Here is a 24,385-nt window from a genome sequence, read left to right as displayed (position 1 = left end):
CCCAGGGAAGGGGGGCAGTGAACACCTGGCCAGAGCTGAGCTCTGGGCTGGGGGTTAACTGCCCACCCCCAACGGAAGCTTTAAGAAGGGAAGGAGGGAGGGAAGAACTTTATAAAGGAGTCAGTAGAGAGCAGAGTTAAAGAAGGAAAGAGGATGTATGAGTGAACTGTAGGAGCTATAATGAAAATCAAGTATAGTTGTGTACTGGGGACAGATTTTAAAAATAAGAGTTGAGCTTGTTTCCTGACTCATGCAAATTGACTGTACCTCTGCTACCCCCACAAGCCACGCCCACAAGCCAATCAGGAGCAAGTATGCAAATTAACCCAACTAAGATGGCAGCAGCCATGGAGCTAGAGTGAGCAGGAGGCTTGGGTTGCCCCCGGCAATGGAGGAAGCCAAGCTTCCTGCCTGCCCTGCTGGCCCTGAGCTCCACTCAAGGCTACAAAGTTTCAATTATAGAAGATAAATAAATTCCAGACACCTGCTTCCAGCCAGCAGCCTTGGCCAGCCTGAAAATGCCATCAGCCCCTCACCCAGGCTGGCCAGGTACCCCAGTAGGCCCACCCACCCTGAAGGGGCTGTAGCCAGCCTGAAAAAAGCCTTCAGCCCCTCACCCAGGTTGGCCAAACCCCTATGGGGTGAGGGTCCCCACTGGGGGGGGCTTGACCAGCCTGCAAATAGCCATCAGCGCCTCACCCAGGCTGGCCAGGCACCCCAGTGGGGACCCCCACCCTGAAGGGGGTGTGGCCAGCCTGAAAACGGCCCTCAGCCTGTCACCCAGGGTGGCCAGGCAACCCAGCAGGACCCCCCTGACCCTGAAGGGGCTGTAGCCAGCCTGCAAACAGCCATCAGCCCCTCACCCAGGCTGGCCAGGCATCCCAGTGAGGACCCCCACCGTGAAGGGGGTGTGGCCAGCCGGTAAACAGCCCTTAGCCCCTCACCCAGGTGGCCAGGCACCCCAGCGAGACCCCCACCCTGATCCAGGACACCCTTCAGGGCAAACCAGCCAGCTCCCAACCATGCACCAGGCCTCTATCCTATATAATAGAAGGTTAATATGCAAATTGACCCTAACAGCAGAACGACTGGGAATGACTGGTCACTATGACATACACTGACCACCAGGGGGCAGATGCTCAATGCAGGAGCCACCCCCTAGTGGTCAGTGCACTCCCACATGGGAGCTCTGCTCAGCCACAAGCCAGGCTGATGGCTGCCAGTACAGCAGTGGTGGTGGGAGCCTCTCCCGCCTCCTCAGCAGTGCTAAGGATGTCCAACTGTGGCTTAGGCCTGCTCCCAGCTGGCAAGTGGACATCCCCCGAGGGCTCCCGGGCTACCAAAGGGATGTCTGACTGCCAGCTTAGGCCCAATCCCCTGGGGAGTGGGCCTAAGCCAGCAGGTGGACATCTCCCGAGGGTCCCAGACTGTGAGAGGGCACAGGCCGGGCTGAGGGACCCCCCCCCCCCGAGTGCACAAATTTTTTTGCACCAGGCCTCTAGTTAATAAATGTTTCATTAAAAGGAGGTGGGTAGGTAGGAAGAGATCAACCAAAGAACTTGTATGCATATATGACACAGACAATAGGGTGGTGAAGCCCTGGGGTGAGGGCAGGCTAGAAGAGGTCAATGGGGGAAAACAAGGGACATATATAATACTTTTAACAATAAAGATTAAATATAAATAAATGACACATTAGTCTCAAAATAATTTATCATCTGTTTTAATATATCTTTTAAATTTTTTTCTTACCTGCTGTACCATGAACATTATGTCCTGATTTACTCTCCACACCTAGTAAATATCACTAATACACAGTAACTGCTATGTAAATATCTCCTGAATGAAGAAACTGGCTAATTGTTCTTCTCTTAAAATAGCAAAGTAGGAAGTTGTAACTTTTCAAAATTTTTCTTTTATGTCATTAAAAATAAACATTCACTATAGACATTAGCTATTTTCCTCATATTTGCCTATTTTAATTTTCTCTGAATCACTCATCTACCTACTTAATGGCAAGAAGTGGAAACTCCTGTACTATTGCTACTTCTTAGGAGCTATGGCTGAGACTGAATGACAGTAGAAGACTGAAATGTAAGCTATTCTTCAATACATTTATCCCTCAAGGGACTTATACTCTGAGCAAAAATTTAACTCTTACAAGTCAATAAGATAAAGCAGAAAATTCAATAAAAATACAGACAAAGGACTTCAACTGGTACTTCAGAAAAGAAGAATTCTGTGGTAATAAGGAGAGGCACTTTAACTGGGCATCACAAAATACAAATTAAAACCACACAAAAAATACCACCACACCTCTACTGGAATCACTAAGATTTAAAAGTCTGATAATACCAAGTGTTGACAAGGATGTGGAACAATTGGAATTCTCATACAACCACCTTAAAAATTGTCCGATACAATTTACTACACCTGAACATATGCATACACTAAAATCCTGCAATTCAACTCCTGGCTACATATCCAATAGATCTACATATGCATGTTCACCAAAAGACATTCCTAACAGCATTATTTGTAAGTCCCAAATTAAAAACAATCCCTACTGGTTATCAAGTGGAAAATAAATATTCATACAAATCATTTATTCAATTTATACAATAAATACTAGATTGCAATGAGAAACTAAAATTACACACATGAATGAATCTCACAAACCCAACATTGCTTCTCTCACAAGCAAATTAAGTTCCGTTTAGATAAAGTTCAAAGGCAGGCAACTTACCTATGATATTTGATGTCAGAATAGGGGTTACTTGTGGGTGACTTTAAGGGGATATGTGGGTGAATTTCTGGGGCCACTATTTTTGGGTTGGGTGCAGGCTACACATGTGTGTTCCCTTTGGGAAATTCATTAAACTGTAGCTTTATGACTTCAAATCTGCTGGTTATTTATTTCCATAAAGATTTTAAAAAAGACACTCCAGTTCAAACTGATTTCTCTCATACTAGAATATAACTTGCTTCAGTGGCTCTCGTGTTATTAGCTTTAGCTACTGCATTTGGATTTTTAGCTCCTGGGTGAATTCCTAGGAAATATCTACTTATTATTGGGTAAGTGATAATGACAAGCAAAATATATTGAGCCTTTTTGTAGCACGCTCCATGCCAACCACTTTACCTATTGTTCCATTGAACCCTAATAAAATGTCTTCTTTAGGTAGCTACTATTTCTAGTCTATGAAAATAATCTCTAAGAAATGTTAAGTAAATTGCTAAAGGTCACTCAGTTACAAAATAGCAGTGGACTCGAGCCTAGGCATTCTAACCCTACAACTCACTCAACTACAAGATCTAGGATAAACTTCATAGTTAACATTTCAGCAGTCTTAAGAATATCTTCAAATTCTTTTAGTAAATGAAAGTTTACATTTCTCTTGATGAAAGCAAAATTACATCCTTTTACATGAGACTAATATATAAAATCAAGTTATGTTCCATCAAATGGGCCCTGAACCTGCAGTCTGTAATCCCAATGCTCTCAAATTAACTCGGCTCATTGTCCAAGTTTTTTACTCTCTTTAAACACAAACTTGACTGATCTCATAATTATCATGACTTTTCTAATTTTTCCACTACAAAAAGAAGCTTGTTCCACATTTGCTAATTTTTTTCCTGTGATAGTTATAAAAATGTGATATTTAATAGATAATTTTTAAAAAAGACCCATCTTTTATCCTTTAAGATAAACGAGATATTTAAGAGTGAATGAGAAAGCTTTTGGAAAATTTTACTAATTTCTAGTATTATATGATGTTATCATTAACAGCATGCCAACTATAAAAAACTCTCAGAAATGCATATATTTAAAACTTTGAAGGAAAATTTTCTCATCTGTTTAAATAGCTTCCAAATCTTTCAAAGTTGTATTAAACATGAATGCCATTTGTTAAAATATAAAAATATTACTCTTTCCAGTACTTCAAGAACTGAATGACATCAGGGAAAATTGAAAATTTGTGAGACAAATTTCAACAAATGTTTTGAATAATTAGTATACTGGATTTAAAATCACTTACTAGTAAATGAAAGGAGCATTAGTGATAAACTTGGCTTTATGAAGGTGTGTATTTTTGCAAGGTAATTTTTCAGCTATGGAAGCTACTGATATAACATATTGAAACAACCAGATTTTTGAACTGCTATAATAGTGTTGATATAAGATTTTCAAAATTAATATAACATTCTATCATTTTCTTAAAAATGAGATAATTATAACAATACTTCAGTGAGAGAAAAGTGTTATTCATAAAGTAAAAATTATGTTTAATATTATATAATCACCTTATATTTTTAAATCCACATTTGTATATATTCTACAAATCACAAAATATACTTATATATTAAATATGTTTGCAATGTATAAATATATTATAAAAATATATAAGGGTCACTCAATTACATAATAGCAGTTGACTCAAGCAACCTAGCCCCTCTTTTCAGACCCTCAATGTTCTTTTGTTACACAAAGCTGTTAAAATCAACAAACTGCAGATTTACTGGGTGTGTGCTGCTACCACTAATCACTTCTGGAAGTGCTTCTGTTGCATTCTGTATATAAATTTAGTATACACACTATATTTTATATAGAAATTTATATATATATATGTATATATATATATATATACACACACTTATATATGTTATATATATGTATGTAATATATATATAAATTACAAGATGCTACACAAGTCTATTCTTTAAAAAAAAAACACTTTGAGGGAAAGTGCCAGAATCAAGAGGGTTCAAGTATTGAACTTTCATTTTTTTAAAACATTTTTCTTATTTTTGTGCGAAAACAACAACAACAATCTTTACTGGAAAAGAATACTCTCTTTACTTCTTCTAGGCACATCACCAGTCCCAGAACACACTGAAGTACTCATTATTTGTCTTATCAAATATAATTTCATTCTATGTAGGGAATAAAAACATGTAGGAAAATGAATCACTTAAATGAGACTTAGTGGAAAAATACAGAGATTAATATAAATTTATTTAAAGAACATTTGTTGCAACAGTTTGATTGTTATGTGTAATATTTCATATATATATATGAAAGAAAGTAAAAATTCACTTACCTTTTAAAAACTATCTTGATCATAAGCACATTTATTTTTAATGTACTAAGTACTTTGTATCAAATTTTTATTGTTTATAACATATAAAAGGAAATGATAAAATTTCTAGTATTTAAAAATTGATGACTAAACAACAAATCATATATTTTTAATATCAATGTTAGTTTCTAAAAAATTATCTGAAAAATAGCAGCAGCTTATAAATATACTAAGTAAAATTATAAAAACATGTACTATTCAACAATTAAATGTTTAATTATAGAAATGAAAAGTTGTTATTTAAGGAAAATATACCACCAAAAGAAAGGAGGCATTCATTACAACAAAAGATTTGTTCAGTGACTTAAAACATTTTAGGTATTAATCCAAGGAGTAAAAATACAACATATACATATGAATTATGCAAAGCACAAAGCCACAACACATGTTATTAATAACAAGGGTTAAAATACAATCATTTTACATTGACTAATCCCAAAAAGTAATCATTAAATTAACAGACATAGGTTAAGACTTATTTATTCCTTTCTTTAATCATAGTTGTAAGTTATTACAAGATTTCCCACAACATGGAGAAAATTTAAATGTACAGTAACAACTTTTCTTCTTAGTTACATTTTAATGATTTAGCACTTCATATTTTTAATTTTGCTTTAAAATGAAAAGTGTTTCTGAAATTTCATGACATTGATATATATGTATATGTATACACATACGTATACATACACATTCTTAATTTTCTAATCTAGAGAATGGGACCTGTTAAAATTAAAATTATCCATGAAAGAATATTAAACTGATATGTTAATAAGAGGTATTCTGAAGTTTGGCTAATATGTAGCAAAACTGAAAGAGGTAAAATGTTATATCTAACTTTAACAAAACTTCAGATTCCTTAAACCCTTTTAATATAAAAGGCTAATTTAAGGAGTGAAATTCTTCATATAATAAAAGAAATCCAGGAACTCTAGTGATATATATATATATATATATATATATATATATATATATATATACATACATATAAAGGTAAATAAATAAGTTTGTAAAAATTCTGATATAAACATTTGTGATTTTTAAAATTCACCTTCAATTTATCAGAAAAATAAAGATTACATTTCTTCATTAGTGCAAAGACTGAATCATTCAATGAACTCCATTTGGAATAGATATGAAGTAAGCAATGAATTGTGCACTTCTGTCTTACTATTTGTAATTTGTGGCTATTATTCTTTCCTTGTTCATTTGTTTTTGTGAGTCTGAAGAAGTCATCTTCACAGGACTTTAATGAACATTCAAGGTTTTTCCCTTATGATATCATTTACATACAAAAACAAGCATGACACAAATATATTGGAATATCACGTATTCCAACACAATATGTAAATGTGTGACACTGTTCACATTAAACTTACGTGATGATAAAGACCAATTATATGTCATAAACCTGGAATAAAATTCTGTGAATACTACAGTGAATATATAGAGAAGGTTGATAGACCTTAAGTTGTTTTAAAAAATGAAAAAAAGAGTTAAAAAATCTAAAACTGACCCCAAATGAACATTTGTAATTCTAATATTCTATATAACTATAATTACATTTTATGTTAAATTTTAAAAGCATTTTAAAGTTTATTAAATAAAACAGAAGTCAGCAAACTTTTCCCAGAAAGGGCCAAATAGTAAATATTTCACCCTTGAGGGCCATACAGTCTCTATTGCAACTAATCATCTCTTCTTTATAGTGCAAAAGCAGCCATAGATAACACATACAAACGTGCTTCACTGTGCTCCAATAAAACTTATTTACGAAAGAGGCCGTAGGCCAGATTTAACCCATTGGCTGTAGTTTGCTGACCCCTTTCGTAGAAAATCAAACTCAAAAACACTGATATTTTTAGGTACTTCAATAACTAGCCTAAAGAAGAAGACATTATGTAAATGTTTAATGCTCTGAGAATTAATGAAGCCACGAATGAGTAGGGAAAATAAAACCTTGTGCTCAGAAACAAATGCCATTACAATTCAATGTCTAATTAGTGGTTAGGAGTCTGCTTTCCTAATTGGGGCAAAATTCCAAGAGGGCAATCCATAGCCTTATTAAGACCTACTCTTGCAAACTAAAACCAATAAGATGAAAGAAAATATAGAGATCTAGAAAAGAGAAAGTGAATTTTCAATCTAAGATGGCTAACAAAAAATGATACCTTTTTTGTGTTGTTTCTATAGTATTTTAAATCTCTCCAACTAGATTGTACACTCCACAGGAGTAAGAAACGTCTTTACTATCTCTGTAGCCTAGAGCCTAGGGCAGCGGTTCTCAACCTGTGGGTCGCGACCCCTTTGGCGGTCGAATAACCCTTTCACAGGGGTCGCCTAAGACCATCCCGCATATCAGATATTTACATTACGATTCATTACAGTAGCAACATTACAGTTGTGAAGTAGCAACGAAAATAATTTTATGGTTGGGGTCAAAACATGAAGAACTGTATTTAAAGGGCCAGAAGGTTGAGAACCACTGGCCTAGGGTAGTAGATGGTCAGTAAACCTTATATGAAGTATACATGTAGATGCTTTCTATGGCAAAATGTCTTTCGTTAATTCCCACAAAATGATGGCACTCTGATGCACAACTTAACTTTAAGATCCTCCTATGAAGATAAAATGTTCTGTTGTTTTATATTATCAGTCACACTTTGATTGTAAAGATGAATTTCTGCCTAAATTAGAACATGACCTACTAGTACTTCTCAAATAGCATAAGTGGAAACATGGGTTTACTTATCACTGTAACGCTTTGACTTGGACAAAGAAAAACAACTGTACACATCAAAATTGGTTATAAAACCAGAGTTATAATTATTTTTCAAATGCAGAATTAGTTGTAGTTTAGTTGTATAAATTTAATTATAAATAGATTATAGACTCAAATCAGTTTTCACCTGAAAGAAGTATACTTGGCTATTCATGATTTAAAATATCAAAAGTGACCAAAATGCTAATTTCAAAATATATATATAAATTAATTGTTCTTCAAAGTCTGAATATTTGAAAAATACTAGAAAAAATAAACCATTCACAAACAATATTTACAAATTTTGTCTATGGCTCCAAAAAATAAACAAAAAAAATAAAACATCCCCAAAACACAGTAACTCCACACAGTGGAAGAAATTAATTTTCATATAAATTACTATATAAATCATACTTTTCCATGATGTATGTAACAAGCTGTAAACAATTAATTTACTTTAGCAATGTAAAATTCTCTATCTTTACTTTTATATAATATTTTCACATTTCAAAGCAAAATACTAAGTTTAACAATGATAAAAACAAAGTTTTAAAGAATGTTATTTGCTTTTGGATCAGTAACTAGACATTGACAGACAAAAGAAAGCCACATACAGTTATGCACTCAAACAACACACCGCCTTAATTTGCCATTATTACAAGCACAACATTAACATTAGATACAAATGTAAATAGTAAACATTTTTGATTAGAGGGCAAGCGAAAGATGTACCAGAGTAAAATATTTCAATTAGAATAGGACTATGGTTCAAAATTCACTTGTAAAAAAATAAATACATATAAAACCATTATATATATTACAGTACTTGAAATTGAATGGATTGTACTTCCAAACTATCATATTTAATAACACAAGCCAAGATGACCAATGGTCTACTTAAAAAATAATGAGAAGACATAGTGTGCATCATAATTCATAAAAAAGGAAATGAAAGTGTAAGGGACACAGTAAAACAAAACACCAAGGTTAAGAATAAGAATACTATCGTACCGAATTCCATGGTCCCCGATGCCATGAGACATCATCAGGGCAAGCATGAACATGACATTGTGCCACGCTAGGTGGCTTGTTCAAGATTTCACAGTTTTGCTCCTGTGACATTTGGCCGTTGGGAAATTGACATATTACAAATCTTGATTTTATTCCTCCTCCACATGTCTGTGTACACTAAAAATAAGAAGAAAATTCAAAACTATGTGGCTTGAAAGAGAATATGATATTGCTTTTTTCAATGTTTAATATATAATTAGTAATGCTACAGTTTAAAGTTTATCCTTTCTTCATAATTGTCAACATTTCTTCCTGGGCAACAAGTAAGTCAAAGTATTGCTTCTATAATTTAAAAAAATTGACAAAATTTTGAGAATTAGTACCATAAGATAGTTCAATAAAATATGAAGGATCTATAATATAGACTCTTGCTAGGTTAAGGACCTGGCAAAACTGACTTAATAAGTTTTAACTACATAATGTACAGTGTCTTATCAATAGATTACTCTGTAGCTATGAAAGCTAATAAGGCAGATCTAAATTTATACACATGGAAAGATGTTCAGTATATATTACATAAAGACAGCAGGTGGCAAAGTAGCCTAGGTAATATGACCCTATTTCTAGACCACTATAAAACAGAAGTCTTACAGGAAATGTATCAATATGTTAAAAGTTCTCATCCTATATAATAAAAGCCTAATATGATAAGTGTCTGGTTGTTTGTTCAACCAATCAAAGCGTAATATGCTAATGATATGCTAAGGCCACTCAACTGCTCACTATGACGTGCACTGACCACCAGGGGGCAGACAGTCAACCAGTCGACCAGTCGCTATGACATGCACTGACCACCGAAGGGCAGACATTCCGACCCGTAGGTTAGCTTGTTGCAGACATTCCAACTCGTAGGTTAGCTTGCTGCTGGGGTCTGGTTGATTGGGACTGAGCAAGACAGGCCAGACACACCCTGGACCCCTCCCATGGTCCCTCCCTAGCTGGCCAACCTCCCGTGTCCCTCCCTGGCCCCAATCATGCACTGGTTGGGGTCCCTCAGCCTGGCCTGTGCCCTCTCACAATCTAGGCTGAGGGGATGCACCAGGCCTCTATTCTCTACATAATTTTTCATATTACTTGAATATTCACAATAAACATATCTAAGTTGAGAAATATACATGTTACTTGATATATATATATATATATATATATATATATATATATATATATATATATATATATAAGCTATTGGTCAGAAATGTATCTTTAAAAATAATTTCCAAATTTCCTATGAAACAAAAACATTTAACTAATTAAATTAGGTGGTTTATTTTATTCATCCAATGCCAATTTCTTTCTCATTCTTCTCACCCATAATACAGGCAAGATTGTTATTCATTATAACCATTTTAAAAATTATCTTTAGATCCAAAGTAACTAGAAGAATGCCAGGACAAAAATAAAGTGCTCAATAATCGTCAACTCTCTGTTTAAGAGATTCATCAAATGAATGGTTCAGTAATAAGATATAAACATGGCCTGTATATCAATCTAATTTTCTAAGAAATTAAGACATTAATATACTAATTTTAGAAAGGCATTAGATTCATAGACATATTGGCTAGCCTTATTAGATTCTGTTTTAAAATCTGGAGTATATATTTCCTGTCATGAGTGAGTGATATATATCATCCTATATAATAAAAGCCTAATATGCTAAGCGTCTGGTCATTTGGTTGGCCATTCAACCAATCAAAGCATAATATGCTAATGATATGCTAATGATATGCTAAGGCTACTCAACTGCTTGCTATGACGTGCACTGACCACCAGGAGTCCTGCATATGCTCCAACTGGTAGGTTAGCTTGCTGCTGGGGGCGAGATGGGCCGGACATGCCCTGGAGCCCTCCTGTGGTCCCTCCCTGGCTGGCCAACTTCCTGTGTCCCTCCCCGGCCCGATTGTGCACCAGTGGGGTCCCTCGGTCTGGGCTGCTCCCTCTCACATTCCAGGACCCTTCGGGGGATGTTGGAGAGCCGGTTTCAGCCCGATCCCACAGGCCAGGCCAAGGGACCCCACTGGTGCACAAATTCGTGCACCAGGCCTCTAGTGATAGGATATCTATAAGCAGAACACGGTTTTAGTAACTCAATAAAAATTTTTTAAAAAATCTTTCTTCATAGTGTAGTGAAGTAAGATTACCCATCAGTTAAAAGTAGGAAGTGCTTAACTTCTGGTCTTCAGAGATGTCGTACTTCTCCACAAGTTTAAGAAATGCTCTGACTTACTTCTCCCCAGCTCCCGAAGTTCCACTGTGGACAGGGTCCTGTGTCACAATGCTTTGCCTCAGGGGGTTTGGCGGCCACATCACAGTAATGGGCACTCTGTCCGTTTTCATCCTGGCAGACCACAACCCGACGCTGAACGCCGCCAGCACAGCTGCTGGAGCACTGACAAGACAAAACACAACTACAGATCCACATCATGAAGTTACATGGTGAAAAAAATTACGATTTTGGCTCAAATTCAAACTCCCCACATAAAAACTCCCTTTGTTGGAATCATAATTTGAATTGAGAAAATACGTCAGAACACTTGAGCTTTCGTAGGGGCTGCATTAGAGTTTGTTGATGAAAAGGTGACTGTGTTTTTGTGTTTGTTTTTTACTATTCTTGACTTTTTAATTTTCATATACATTTCAGAAACAACTTATCAGTCTCAGTCCCCCGCAAGGAGTCAAAGTTTGACTGGTATTTCATGGAGTCTATATGCCAATTTGGGGAGAATTTGCATCTGTATAATGCTGAGTCATCAAATCCATGAAAAAGAGATATCTTAAAAAAGCTTGCAATAGGAAATTCACCTTTTTCCTAAGTATTAAGTAAAAAGGAATTAACATTTTTAAGGTCTCAATATGAAGGAATAACTAGTGTTAAGTTACTTAACTTTTATATTGTTGTGTTTATCTTATGTCATTAATCGCATGTAAAATATGAAATACAATCGTACCTTCTGTAGTTTATCATATTTTTACACCAGCCTGCTGCACTGCTACCAATTTCTGGGTTTGGTTTTTTTAAAAACCTTTGTAGTCTTAAGAGATTTTCCTTTTGCTTTTATTAAAATGGACTGTAATCTGATTGTTTTTAAGTGCATTCTTCTGTAAGCATAACATCACATTAGTATAATTCAATAAGAACTCTGGGGATTTGTTATCTATATCAAAATTTGCTTAATCCCTTTAAGATTTAAATTATTGATCTTCAGATAAATCTAGCATTAAAAGCATTTGATGTCATTACATACATATCCGTTAAAAGGCTATAATAGAACAAAATTACAGAATTAATATAACTCAATAAGGATGGCTTACCGATCCCCATGGTCCTGTTCTCCATTGGTTTCCTCTGACTGATGGATGGACCCCCCACTTTTCATTATCTTCTGGTTTGTGAGTTAATGGAAAATTCCTGCCTGGAAAATGGTTTGGCTGCTCAGAGGAACTCGGAAAGTTGCTGTACAAGGGCTGGCACGCTGCCACATTGCATTCTTGTTCTGCTGAAGGGCGAACTTCAGGGTCACAGTGATTCTCATTAATTGGCTGATGGTACTTGATGCATAAAACTTGCCGATTTGTTTTTCCATGGCCACAGGATGCTGAACACTGATCACAAATTTAGACAACATTCGTAATGTAGTAAACTACAAGCTTATACTCAATATTAAATTTTTTTATTTTTCAATTACAGTTAACATTCAATATTATGTTAGTTTCAGGTGTACAGCATAGTGGTTAGACATTTATATAACTTATGAAGTTATCCCTCCCCCATAAGCCTAGTACCCACCTGGCACATTGAGAGTTATTACAATATTTTGACTATATTCCCTATGCTGCATTTTACATCCCCTGTCACTATTTTATAACTGCCAATTGTACTTCTTAATTATATTTAAATTGTTCATTTCATTTTTTTTAAAATATTTTATTGATTTTTTACAGAGAGGAAGGGAGAGAGATAGAGAGTTAGAAACATCGATGAGAGAGAAACATCGATCAGCTGCCTCCTGCACACCTCCTACTGGGGATGTGCCTGCAACCCAGGTACATGCCCTTGACCGGAATCAAACCTGGGACCTTTCAGTCCACAGGCCGACGCTCTATCCACTGAGCCAAACCAGTTCTGGCCATTTCATTTTTTTTCTCATAAAAATACTTACAGGTGACCAATCCCCTGTTTGCCACTCCCCACAAGGGCTAAAACAGATGGAGATTTCAGCAGGTCGAGGTAAATGTGCACAATATGATTCATCTGCTATTCCGTCATGAGCATCGCGGCAGCTTACATAGCGGGCTTGGTTGCCTCTTCCACAAGATGCGGAGCACTTAAAAAATTGAATGATACCAAGGTGTTATATAGTACCTCTCCTACTTCCCATACACATAGCTGTTACTCCAATTTCTAAAACATCAAGTTTCTTGAAAAATCAAATCACAAATGTTATCACCTGGCATCCCTTCTGAGTCAATGACGGGGCAGTTGATACCCGAGTCAGTTTAGATCATAAATTTCACAAATTAAACATTTATGGTAATGAGAATAAAACACTCAATCAACTTCCTGGAATACTGATTATTTGCAGATTAGAGATATTAAAAGCATTTTATATAAGCAAACACTAAGATATTTAAAACTAGAGGCCTGGTGCATGAAATTTGTGCACAGGGGAGGGTGTGTCCCTCAGCACCCTCTCCAGTCTGGGACCTCTCGAGGGCTGACAGACATCCCTCTCACAATCCAGGACTGCTGGCTCCCAACCACTCACCTGCCTGCCAGCCTGATCACCCCCTAAGGACTCCCCTGCCAGCCTGATCAACTCCTAACTGCTCCCCTGCAGGCCTGATCACCCCCAACTGCCCTCCCTTTCAGGCCTGGTTCCTCCCAACTGCCCTCCCCTGCTAGCCTGATTGCCCACAACTGCCCTCCCCTGCCGGCCCTCTTGTGTCCACATGGGGGCGGCCATCTTGTGTGTTGGAGTGATGGTCAATTTTCATAATACTCTTTTATTAGACAGGATATCTTAGAAAGCCTAAGTAATAGAGTAGATATGAACCCATCATTGATTCAGAGAATATGCAAAGGTTTAAAATATATACCACATATGCTTAAAGCAAAGCTTTCAGTTTTGAAAAACATGAAAATGTCAGTAGTTTAAATCAAGGCTGATAAAAAGCTTCATGTCCCATCTGCTTCTCCTCACAACCTGTGACATATTACCCCCATTTTGTAGATTAGAAAATAGAAAACCTAAGTCCTTGAAAAGCACAGCAGGATTTAGGCATTAAATTACCTATTTCTAAACCCCAAACTCCTTCCAACCATCAAAATACCTGAGAATGAATGCAGACATTAATTTGGCAAATCTGTAGCAACCACTTTGGTGATGCCTGAAAGCCTCCAATAGTAGAAATACTGTACCGCCCAATAAAATTCACTTACTGGAGTCCAAGAACCATATCGCCACTGTGCTGTCTTTCCCATGGGAACAGCTGGTAACGAAGTGGTCCCAGTTTTAGGGATAACTGGGCAAGGTATCATGATGCAGTCCTGTTCAAAAGAAAAATGGATCTTATAAAACATCAATTAACTAATCACTCTGATGTATATTAAATCCTATGCTTCATTTCTTCTCCCACATACCTAATTCAAGCACAGTTCCTACTCAATTGCAAACAATGTAAAGGGTTGTCTCCCCATCCCCCCCCCAAAAAAAGGTATAAAGTACTATCAAGGGCTTGAAGTGAATAGTATGACTCTGAATCCTCAAGTCTGGGTTGTATTGTTCTGATGGTTGAAAAAGAAAAGAGCAATAGTCCTTCAAAAATATCACTGAACTGAAACATTTTGAATGAACACACACTACCTTAAACAGTACCACACATTTTAAAAGTTCATGGTATTTATAATATTGTCCTGCTTCTACAATTCAAAGGATGGAGATATACTTTAAATGAGTGATCCAATGGCAGATAAAGAATAAAAAAAGCATTACTAAAGCTATAAGGCTGGCAAAACCAACGACAATAAGTTCTCTCTGGCGAGTATGCACACACACGTTCATAAGGCATATAGTGGGGGAAATACATGTGGAAGTAATTTTAACACATCAATAATCCTCCTGCATCATAAATCTTTCTTTTCTAAAATCCAGGAAGAGGTGTCCTTTACCTGCCTGTCACTGGGGCGACTAGCTCCATAGCACAGTCTGTCATCCAACACGGCACTGAGCAGCTCATCCACACACTTCACAGCACGCATCTGATACCCATGCCCACAGGTGGCTGTGCACTGAAGGACAGAAGCAGGTAGCAAACACCTTCATTATTTAAAAATGACAGAAACTGAAATTTTTAATAAATGCAGTTAATATACTTTCAGTAGATCTTCTTAATAGTTTTTGATACCAGATTCTAGACTAAATATTAGTAAATTTACTCTCCTTATATATGTATTCAAATTTATATACATACTAATGAAGTATTGAAGTTTAAATGGGCAGTTATTATTGTATCTTTAAAACATAATCATGTGAAAATATCAATAGAGACCTAACATTGTAGAGGCAGAGTCAATAGACTTTAGGTAAACTAAATACTTTCCCCCCAAAATCTAGCTGGTGCAAGTATGTCATTTAGTAGGCTAAATTGGTTAACTGAAATACAGTGTTGGAGCAGAGCTCTGTGGATATCCTGGATTGTCAGAAAGATACACAGGTGGGTCCCTAGAGTAAATTAAGCCTGAACTATCACTAGAGGCAAATGACAAAACTAAAGCTATACTACTCTGGGCACATCATGAGAGGGCGGGGTTTTTTGGAAAAGAATGATGTGGGGAAGAATGGAAGGCAACAGAAAAAGTGGAAGACTAAATATCAGATGGATTGATTCCATAAAGAAGCCATTGATATGAGTCTACAGAGCTGAGCAGGATGCTAAAGATAGTCCACTGTGGACATCACCCATTCATAGGGTCCCCGGGAGTCCGGGCTGACTCACTAGCATGTAACACACATATGCTGAGTAAATTCCAAAGAGATATAGAAGGAAGAGCATTAAGACAAAGTCAAAGGGAAGATGGGAGAAGGTTTCCCATCAACCGTGGCAACTTGCCACAGGATAATAAAGTGCCCCCAACCCCCTGTCCAGCCTGACCTAGCTTCCTTGTTGGCAAACCTTCTAAATAATGCCTGTTCTAAATACAGCAAAGATAATTAGAAACAACATGGAATATTTATAAACAAAGCTGATGAAAGCATAAAATGTGTGGCATCTTGGTTAACAAAAGTAAATTCAAAGCCAAAGTTGAAATATTGACCAGAACAAATTAATAGCAATACTGAGAAATTTTGCAGATAAGGGTTTACTGTTGCAGTGGTATTTTTCCTACAAATCAATCAAATTTAGCTGCATCTACTAAAAGAATAAATATACCACACTTTGTGCTTTTCTGTAAAGATAGATTAAATCAGAAAAACCCTTATCATATACTCACAGAACCCCAGGGTCCAACTTGCCAGGAAGCACATGTATGAAGCTCACATGGTCTCAGGGATTCAGGTTTGGTACTTGGATTACAGAAGCCGTCACTCAAATGATCTTCATTCAGTTCACACCACACCTGTCGCCGCTTTGTTCCTTTCCCACATGTAACAGGACACTGTAAGAACATCACTGACCATTATTTATTTTCAATATTAATCAATACAATGCCTTACAAAATGACACAATGATTCATTTGCATATTAAAATGCAGCCGAAAGACCATTCCTAAGGACGTTTTTTTCTCTTCACTCCTCTAGAGATATTCACTGGGGTGAGATCAGCCACCAACACTTGCTGCCCAAATCCCAGTGCAACATCTCTTTGTCCTAGAAACAAAGGTACAAAAATAACCTTAGAACAAGTATGTATCTTATGCTATGGTGGACAGTGGGACTTTCTTAGGAAAATGGTTACAGATTAAACACCAGTTAAGGTTACTGTTAGCCAGATACTGTAAATATTTTAAGAACAAACCAAACCACCTACTAATTTTTCTTGCCAAGACAACCATGTTATTTGCAAAGTGAAATAAAATAAAATGAAGTAGTTTGAATTACATAAAGCCTTATATAGCAAAGCTTTCCTAAACAATATAATAACTCTAAGCCTCGTGTGTTTAATGTTACCTCACTCCACTCACTGGTAGCCCAACTGGGACAGGGAAATTCATTGCAATTCTCAGTCATCACATGGGGAAGCTCTTGGCATTCTCTGTCAGCAAGCCGGTGGCCAAAGTGATTTATACAGTAAGATTCTCGAGACCTTTCCCCTCCTCCACAACTCCTGGAACACTGAAAAACAAACAAAAAAAGTGGTGACAAATTGGGGGAGAGAGGGGAAGAGACCTTAATAAAAGTATGCTTTAGAGCAGTCAGTGGTTCTCAACCTTCCTAATGCCGCAACCCTTTAATACAGTTCCTCATGTTGTGGTGACCCCCAACCATAACATTATTTTCGTTGCTATTTCATAACTGTAATTTTGCTACTGTTATGAATCGTAATGTAAATATCTGATATGCAGGATGTATTTTCATTGTTACAAATTGAACATAATTAAAGCATAGTGATTAATCACAAAAACAATATGTAATTATATATGTGTTTTCCGATGGTCTTAGGCCAGTGATGGCGAACTCATTTTTTTGGTTGATTTTTCTTTGTTAAATGGCATTTAAATATATAAAATAAATATCAAAAATATAAATCTTTGTTTTACTATGGTTGCAAATATCAAAAAATTTCTATATGTGACACGGCACCAGAGTTAAGTTAAGGTTTTTCAAAATGCTGACACACCGAGCTCAAAAGGTTCGCCATCACTGTCTTAGGCGACCCCTGTGAAAGGGTCGTTCGACTCCCAAAGGGTCGCGACCCACAGGTTGAGAACCTCTGCTTTAGAGAAACAAATATTTAATTAGGAAAAAAGGAGTAACTTTTCTTAAGGAATACTTTTCCTTTGTACCTGGGACCATTCCGAATAATGCCACCTTGTTAACACGCAGTCGCCATGGCAGGGCTCTCGGGTCGGAGGTTTCAGTTGGTCACTGCAGTAGTGGTCATCTACTGGGACAGTCTGGCCTTTATGCACGGAATACTTCATGCAGTGGACGTCCAAGGACCTGTATCCTTGACCACAGTGGGATGAACATTCACTTTTGCCGATGATGTGCCACCTAGCGGGAAGGATGCTGATACACTTAGGAGGTGTGACAACTGATGCATCTTAAAAATCGGACTCAGAGAAGCTCATGCATACGATTCAGTTTTTAAAATTGTGTGAAAGTTGATAAGCAAGCCATGTGAAAATATTTTGTATGTCATTGAATTCTAAATAAAAAATTCTTAGAGATCATACTTTCATTTTATCGATGAGAAAATGAGTCCCAGAGGTGTTGTGTATTCAAATGGTATAAGCACTTGAATTTTTTTTTGTTAGAAATATTACTTTTTTCCCCCCAAAAGAACTGAACTTGCTCTCCACTTAGATAAAAATGAAGCTGGTCTGGTGAAAGCTGGAGATAGAGCCAGCACTATACCTATTGACTCTGGCTCTGGGGGGTGGCTTTGCAACCCCAAGCTTTGCCAAAAACTTTTGAAAAGAACTGATTTAGATCAAGATTACCCAATTATTTAGTAGCAATAATTGTATGACTAAGTCTATAACTGAATATATCTGTCTCATAATCAGGTAGTGTCTTCCTAGGCAATCCTCTGTAGTTATGAATGGGGGATACTGAGGATCTGACTACTTAGACAAAGCCTTTGAAAGGTGGTAAAGGTTTCTGTAGAGCATGCCACATTTTCTTATTAATTCATGTGATCTACTCTTAGACATTTTCAGGGAAAACATTCTTTCCACAAGTAAAATCTTCAATTTTTTGCCAAATTATTCCAATTATGGTCCAGCAACCTATCAGGCAATAGTCGTGTTCCAGTATGACAAAACATAGAACGCATGGAGTTCATCTCCATCCCCAACAGTATCTCAAGGATGTCATTGTGCCTCACTTCACTGCAATGCAGTGAAGCAACTTATACGGGCAGTTCTCCCACAAAGCTTTCCCTATATGCCTTCAAACGCCACCATAAACATATAAAAATTTTCATCCTTGCTGAGTGAAGGAGTTTCTGGCCATCCCCAATGTTAATTGTTACCCGCTAGATGGGTTATTGTTCTTAGCTTCATTCTAAGACTAATCTCTCTCTCTCTCTCTCTCTCTCTCTCTCTCTCTCTCTCTCTCTCTCTCTCACACACACACACACACACACACACACACACACACCACACACACAAACACCATACACACAAAAAAACCTATTGACAAGAAATTTAAGTTAGAAATGCAAACTTCCCCGCTATGGTCATGTTTCTTAATGCTTAATGGACAAAATTGATTTCTTTCTCTATTGATTCTCTAATCCTTAAAAACTTTAAAAGTTCATTGGCTTATCAGTTATATGAGAATTACAGAATCATGCTACAAAATTTATTGTTTCAGATCCTAAACCATGGGTTTTCAGATTAGAGTTTATTTGTGTATATTTTACAGACAAATTTGTTTATATTTCCTACACAAATATTAAGGCCTCTATACTGGTATTCAGCAAATACTATGAACAAAAATTCAAACCAACTGCTGAGTTCCACCATAAGGCAGTGAGCCTGAAATTTCATAATGGCCTGGCAGGAACAGAGGATAGACATTAACTACATGCCCACTCTGGGCCAGTCACTGCACAAGATGCTTTACATCTTCTCGATAATTTGCTTTACCCTGGTCACAGTATACATTGCTTACATTATTGCTCCTTTACCTTAGTTCACAGTCTGTATTGCATCTTTCAGTCACAAACAATGGAAGTGGTAGGTGGTCACATCTTTGATCAGGCACTACCATAAGATCACTCTTACGTATGCAGGTAATTTTTCTTCTATGAAGACCTTGGCCAATGTCAAATGAAAATTAAAGAGAAAACTCATATTAAGAAGATGTTCTGCAATTATTTAATTCTGCTAATAGCCTAAAGGATTCAGCTAAGAAAGCAAAATAATTCCACGCAGTATATAGGACAGACTAGCATATTAACCTAGTCAGGAATTACTTTCTATAATAAACTCAATCCTGAAAGACTCAGGGGTGTGCTTAGTGAAGAGATGAGAAAATTGGGCAGGTATGAGTGGAGCAGATGGAAATGTATTATAGCTGGAAGGAGTGGTTGTGAGAGGAGAACTGAGTGGCCAGGTTGGCGCTGATGCTATACGGTACACTATGTTATTGTTCTCCATTATTTGCTCCCCTTTTCCCTGTAATAGAGTTGCACATCTCCACTTGCCACAATGTTACTGTAACTTCCTGTGGGAGGAGCATGCTTCCCTGCCCATTGACATCAGGCTTATGCCAACCTACTGTAAGGGGATGTGGCCTATTCCAGTCCCAGGCAGAAGCTCTAAAGCCCTACATGTGTCTGCCTGCTCTTTCCTTCCCCTCCATCTCCAAGACAGCCTTCCCCAAATGCGCTGAGCTTTCAGCCTGGAGTCATGAATGAAAAAGGCATGGACAGACAGCAACAGATCAGTGGTTGTCAGAAGTTGGAGAGGGGATGGAGGGAGGGATTTCTTCAAGAGTGAAGGTATTCTTCATGATACTATAATAGTGAATACATGTCTCCATACATTTGTCAAAACTCATAGAATGTACAACAAAGACTGAACCCTAATGGAAACTATGGACTTTAGTTAATAATAATGCATTAATTGTACTAATACAAGATGTTAATAACAGGAATGGAGGTGGGGAGTGGAAGAAGAAAGACAGGAAATTTCTGCTCTATTTTTCTATAAACCTAAAACAACTCTAAAAATAAAGTCTATTGACTTGTTGTTGTTAATCCTCACCTGAGGATATTTTTCCATTGATTTTTAGAGAGTGGAAGAGAGGAGTGAAAGGGAAGAGACAGAGTCAGAGAGAGAGAGAGAGAGAGAGAGAGAGAGAGAGAGAGAGAGAGAGAGAGAGAGGGAGGTGAGAGAGATCCATCAATTGGTTGCCTTCCACACGTGCCCTGACCAGGGCCTGGGATTGAGCCTGCACTGGAGGTACATGCCCTTGACCAGAAGTGAACCCGGGACCCTTCAGTCCACAAGCCGTCACTCTATCTCCACTGAGCCAAACCATCTAGGGGCCTATTGATTTTTTTTAAATGACATGGACACAGATACCAAACAAAGAAGAGTCAGCCAATTAAGAGCCAAAACAGTATGAGCAAGAAATAAACCTTTGTTGTTCTAAGCCACTGAGATTCATGTAACATAATCACAGCAAAAGTAAACTAAGAGAAGTGGTTGTAACGGGCCAGAGTACATTAAACTTCACACTTTCCGCACGGAGGAGGCAGGAAAAAGTCTGAGCAGTCAGTGACATGATCAGATTTCTGTTTTATCAAAGTTCAAGGGCATACTTCCAGTTAGCTAAATGTGAACACACGTTTATCTCCGCTCCTTCCTAAACACTAACTGAAATAACTCTTAAAGGCATACTGATAAGGCACAAACCTAAAAGAACACAGACTAAAAAAGGAAACAAAGTATTGCAGGAAAAGGAAATTCTGAATATGAAAAGTAGATGGAAATAACTGTTTAACAAAGTCAAGAAAGCTGAAACTTAATCCTGAGTGGAGGGGGTAGGTGAATAAGAAACAAACCACTCATGCCATCGAATCCAAGAAAAGCCCAGGAATAAAGAAGACCATGTTCCTCTGAGGCGGTGTGTGAGGGGTAGGCCTGAAAAAAATGCAGAATTGATTGAAAAGTTTTTACAAAGAATGGTTCCGCTCCTACCCTTCCTGTTGAAAGCAGCACTGTCCCACAAACACAGAATGTGAGCCATATATGTATTTTTACATTTTCTAGTATTCACATTAAAAAAGTAAAAAGATAATGGTGAAATTAATATTTATATTTAACCCTTAAATATCCGAGAGATAATTTCAACATCTATCTATATATATAAAAGGCTATGCAACCGGCTGGTAGGTATGATGTGCATTGACCACCAGGGGGCAGATGCTCAACACAGGAGCTGCTGAGTGACAGCAACTTTGCAGAGTGCACTCTCGCACTCTGGGACCCCTCAGGGGATGTTGGAGAGCCAGTTTTGGTCCAATCCCTGCAGGCCAGGCAGAGGGACCCCACCTGCAGGAGGGACTCCACTCACTCTGCAGACATCCTTCGAGCCCCAGTGCCGCCCCAGGTGCGGCCGGCTGGGGAGGGACCACGGGAGGTTGGCTCCGGGGCATGTCTGGCCTGTCTCACCCAGTCCCGCCACGCCAGCCACCTTCTAATTAATTTCCTTTCAATGTGCATGAATCCATGCACCAGGCCTCTAGTATCATTATAAAAATTATTGATGATATATTTTACGTTCCTTTTTTATGCTAAATCTTCCAAGTCCACTGTGTATTTCATAGAGAGCACATTTCAACAGACTAGCCACGTGTGCCTTGTGGCTATCATAGCTCCAGAGAAGGTGAACCTGAGGGCACAGACCCAGCTGAAGGAAGCTGGGAAGCACTGCACTGAAAATAGGGGGTTGGGTAAAAGTCTTCCTTCTGAAGGATGAGATCCAGAATGGACTGTCTTCATTTCTCTCCAGCTCCAAGCCAACTTTTATGGTTCCCTGGTCCTCTTATTGACCTTCAGAAGATGGGAGGCCTCGCTGGTTTGGCTCAGTGTATAGTGTCAGCCTGTGGGTTGAAGGGTCCCAGGTTCAATTCCGGTCAAGGGCACATGCCCAGGTTGCAGGCTCGGACCCTAGTAGGGGGCATGCAGGAGGCAGCCAATGATTCTCTCTCATCATTGATGTTTCTATCTCTCTCTCCCTCTCAGAAATCAATAAAAATATATTTTTTTTAAAAAAAAGAAGAAGAATATGGGAGAATTTCTCTCTTGGGAGACTCTTCACCCCAAGAGAAAAGATCCACTGACAATGACACTTGGGGGCATATCCCCAATGACATATGAAAAGGCTATTTAGTGACCCAATTACTCAATAATGAGGCCCCTACTTGACTTGTCTGACCCACACAGGACTTTCAGCATTTTAGTGTTAATAATGAAAAAGCAAGAAAGGATCAGCAGACATTTTAGGAAAACCAATAATACAGTAGAGACCAAAATAAAAATGGAACTAAAATGAAACAGGTATGTCAGGGAGCACAATAAAACTTGCAGACTAGGATTCATATTCTCAGAGACATGGATATTGTACCCATGAAACAAATCAAGATTTATGAGAAGAAATATTAAGGAAACAATGTAAATAAGAAAAAGAACATGGAAGATAAGTGATCAATCCAGGATGCTGAACATCCAAATAATACAAATTTCGGAAAAATGGAAGAGAAATTTAATGTGAGAAAAAACTATCAAAGAAATAATGTGATAAATTTTCTCAAGCCAAAGGATATGTTTCCGAATTGGAATGGCATCCTATAAACCTAGGAAAATAGATGAAAGAAACACCCACATCAAGGCCCATTGTCCTGACATTTCACACCAGGAGAACTAAAGAGGAAATCCACAAAACTTCCACAATAGAAAGTATCACAGGAAATCAGAAAACAACCCAGAAAAGGAGGCTTTCAAAACTGTAAAGGAAAATAATCTAACTTAGAATTTTATACCAGCCAAACTATCAGCCAGGCGTGAGAAGAGAATAATGCCATTTTCAAATAGGAAAGGTCTCAAAAAACTATCTTCCTTTTTCAGGAAAATACTGGGGGATATGATCTACCCAGTGGGTGAAATCAATCAAAAAGAGGAATTCATGGGATTTAGAAAACAGGAAATCCAACACAAAAGAAAGTCGAACAGATTTCCTTGAATAATAATGAAAGTAAAGCACAAGATGACAGCCATGTAACAGACTTAAAAAGCAACACTAATTAGAACAAGAGAAAAGAGGACATGGTAGGGATAGATGAAGAATAATTTAAACTGATAGATGAAACTGACAGGCAAAATGTATAGTTCTTACCAAAAGTTTGGGGACTGATAACTTTCAGTACACAGAAGAACAAGGAGACAAATAAAACTGAGTGAACTTAATTTAGAGAAACCAAAAGTTACACACACACACAAAAAAGAGAGAATATTAATCATAGTATCACAATGTGGCAATAGTAGCTCCTTTTTCCTTGCACACAGTTGTATAAGAGACCTCTCCTGGTTCAGATCCCCCAGACCATCCAACCGTGTCTTGTCCAACCCTCCATTTCAGATCTTGTTATTCATTGCTTGGTGTGTTCACATTTAGAACACTCCTTCATTCCCCTGTTCCATGGATGTGTTCCTAGCTTCCCACATTCACTGCCACGGACC

At 37.6% G+C, this 24,385-nt stretch overlaps 1 protein-coding gene across 1 annotated transcript in view; it reads right to left on the bottom strand.

Moving 5' to 3' along the window:
- ADAMTS20 (ADAM metallopeptidase with thrombospondin type 1 motif 20) overlaps positions 1-24,385 on the bottom strand; it is a 167,696-nt gene that overhangs the window by 55,447 nt on the left and 87,864 nt on the right. Inside the window, 10 exon segments of the mRNA XM_014454071.2 lie at positions 8,911-9,087; positions 11,195-11,356; positions 12,280-12,570; positions 13,128-13,292; positions 14,408-14,515; positions 15,137-15,256; positions 16,460-16,624; positions 17,136-17,300; positions 17,972-18,182; positions 19,825-19,951. Of these exon segments, the coding sequence (XP_014309557.2) occupies positions 8,911-9,087; positions 11,195-11,356; positions 12,280-12,570; positions 13,128-13,292; positions 14,408-14,515; positions 15,137-15,256; positions 16,460-16,624; positions 17,136-17,300; positions 17,972-18,182; positions 19,825-19,951 (1,691 nt within the window).

The sequence above is a fragment of the Myotis lucifugus genome, unplaced genomic scaffold, assembly GCF_000147115.1.
Source record: "Myotis lucifugus unplaced genomic scaffold, Myoluc2.0 scaffold_30, whole genome shotgun sequence".
Classification (NCBI taxonomy): Eukaryota; Metazoa; Chordata; class Mammalia; order Chiroptera; family Vespertilionidae; genus Myotis; species Myotis lucifugus.
This window is presented reverse-complemented; position numbering and strand designations above follow the sequence as displayed.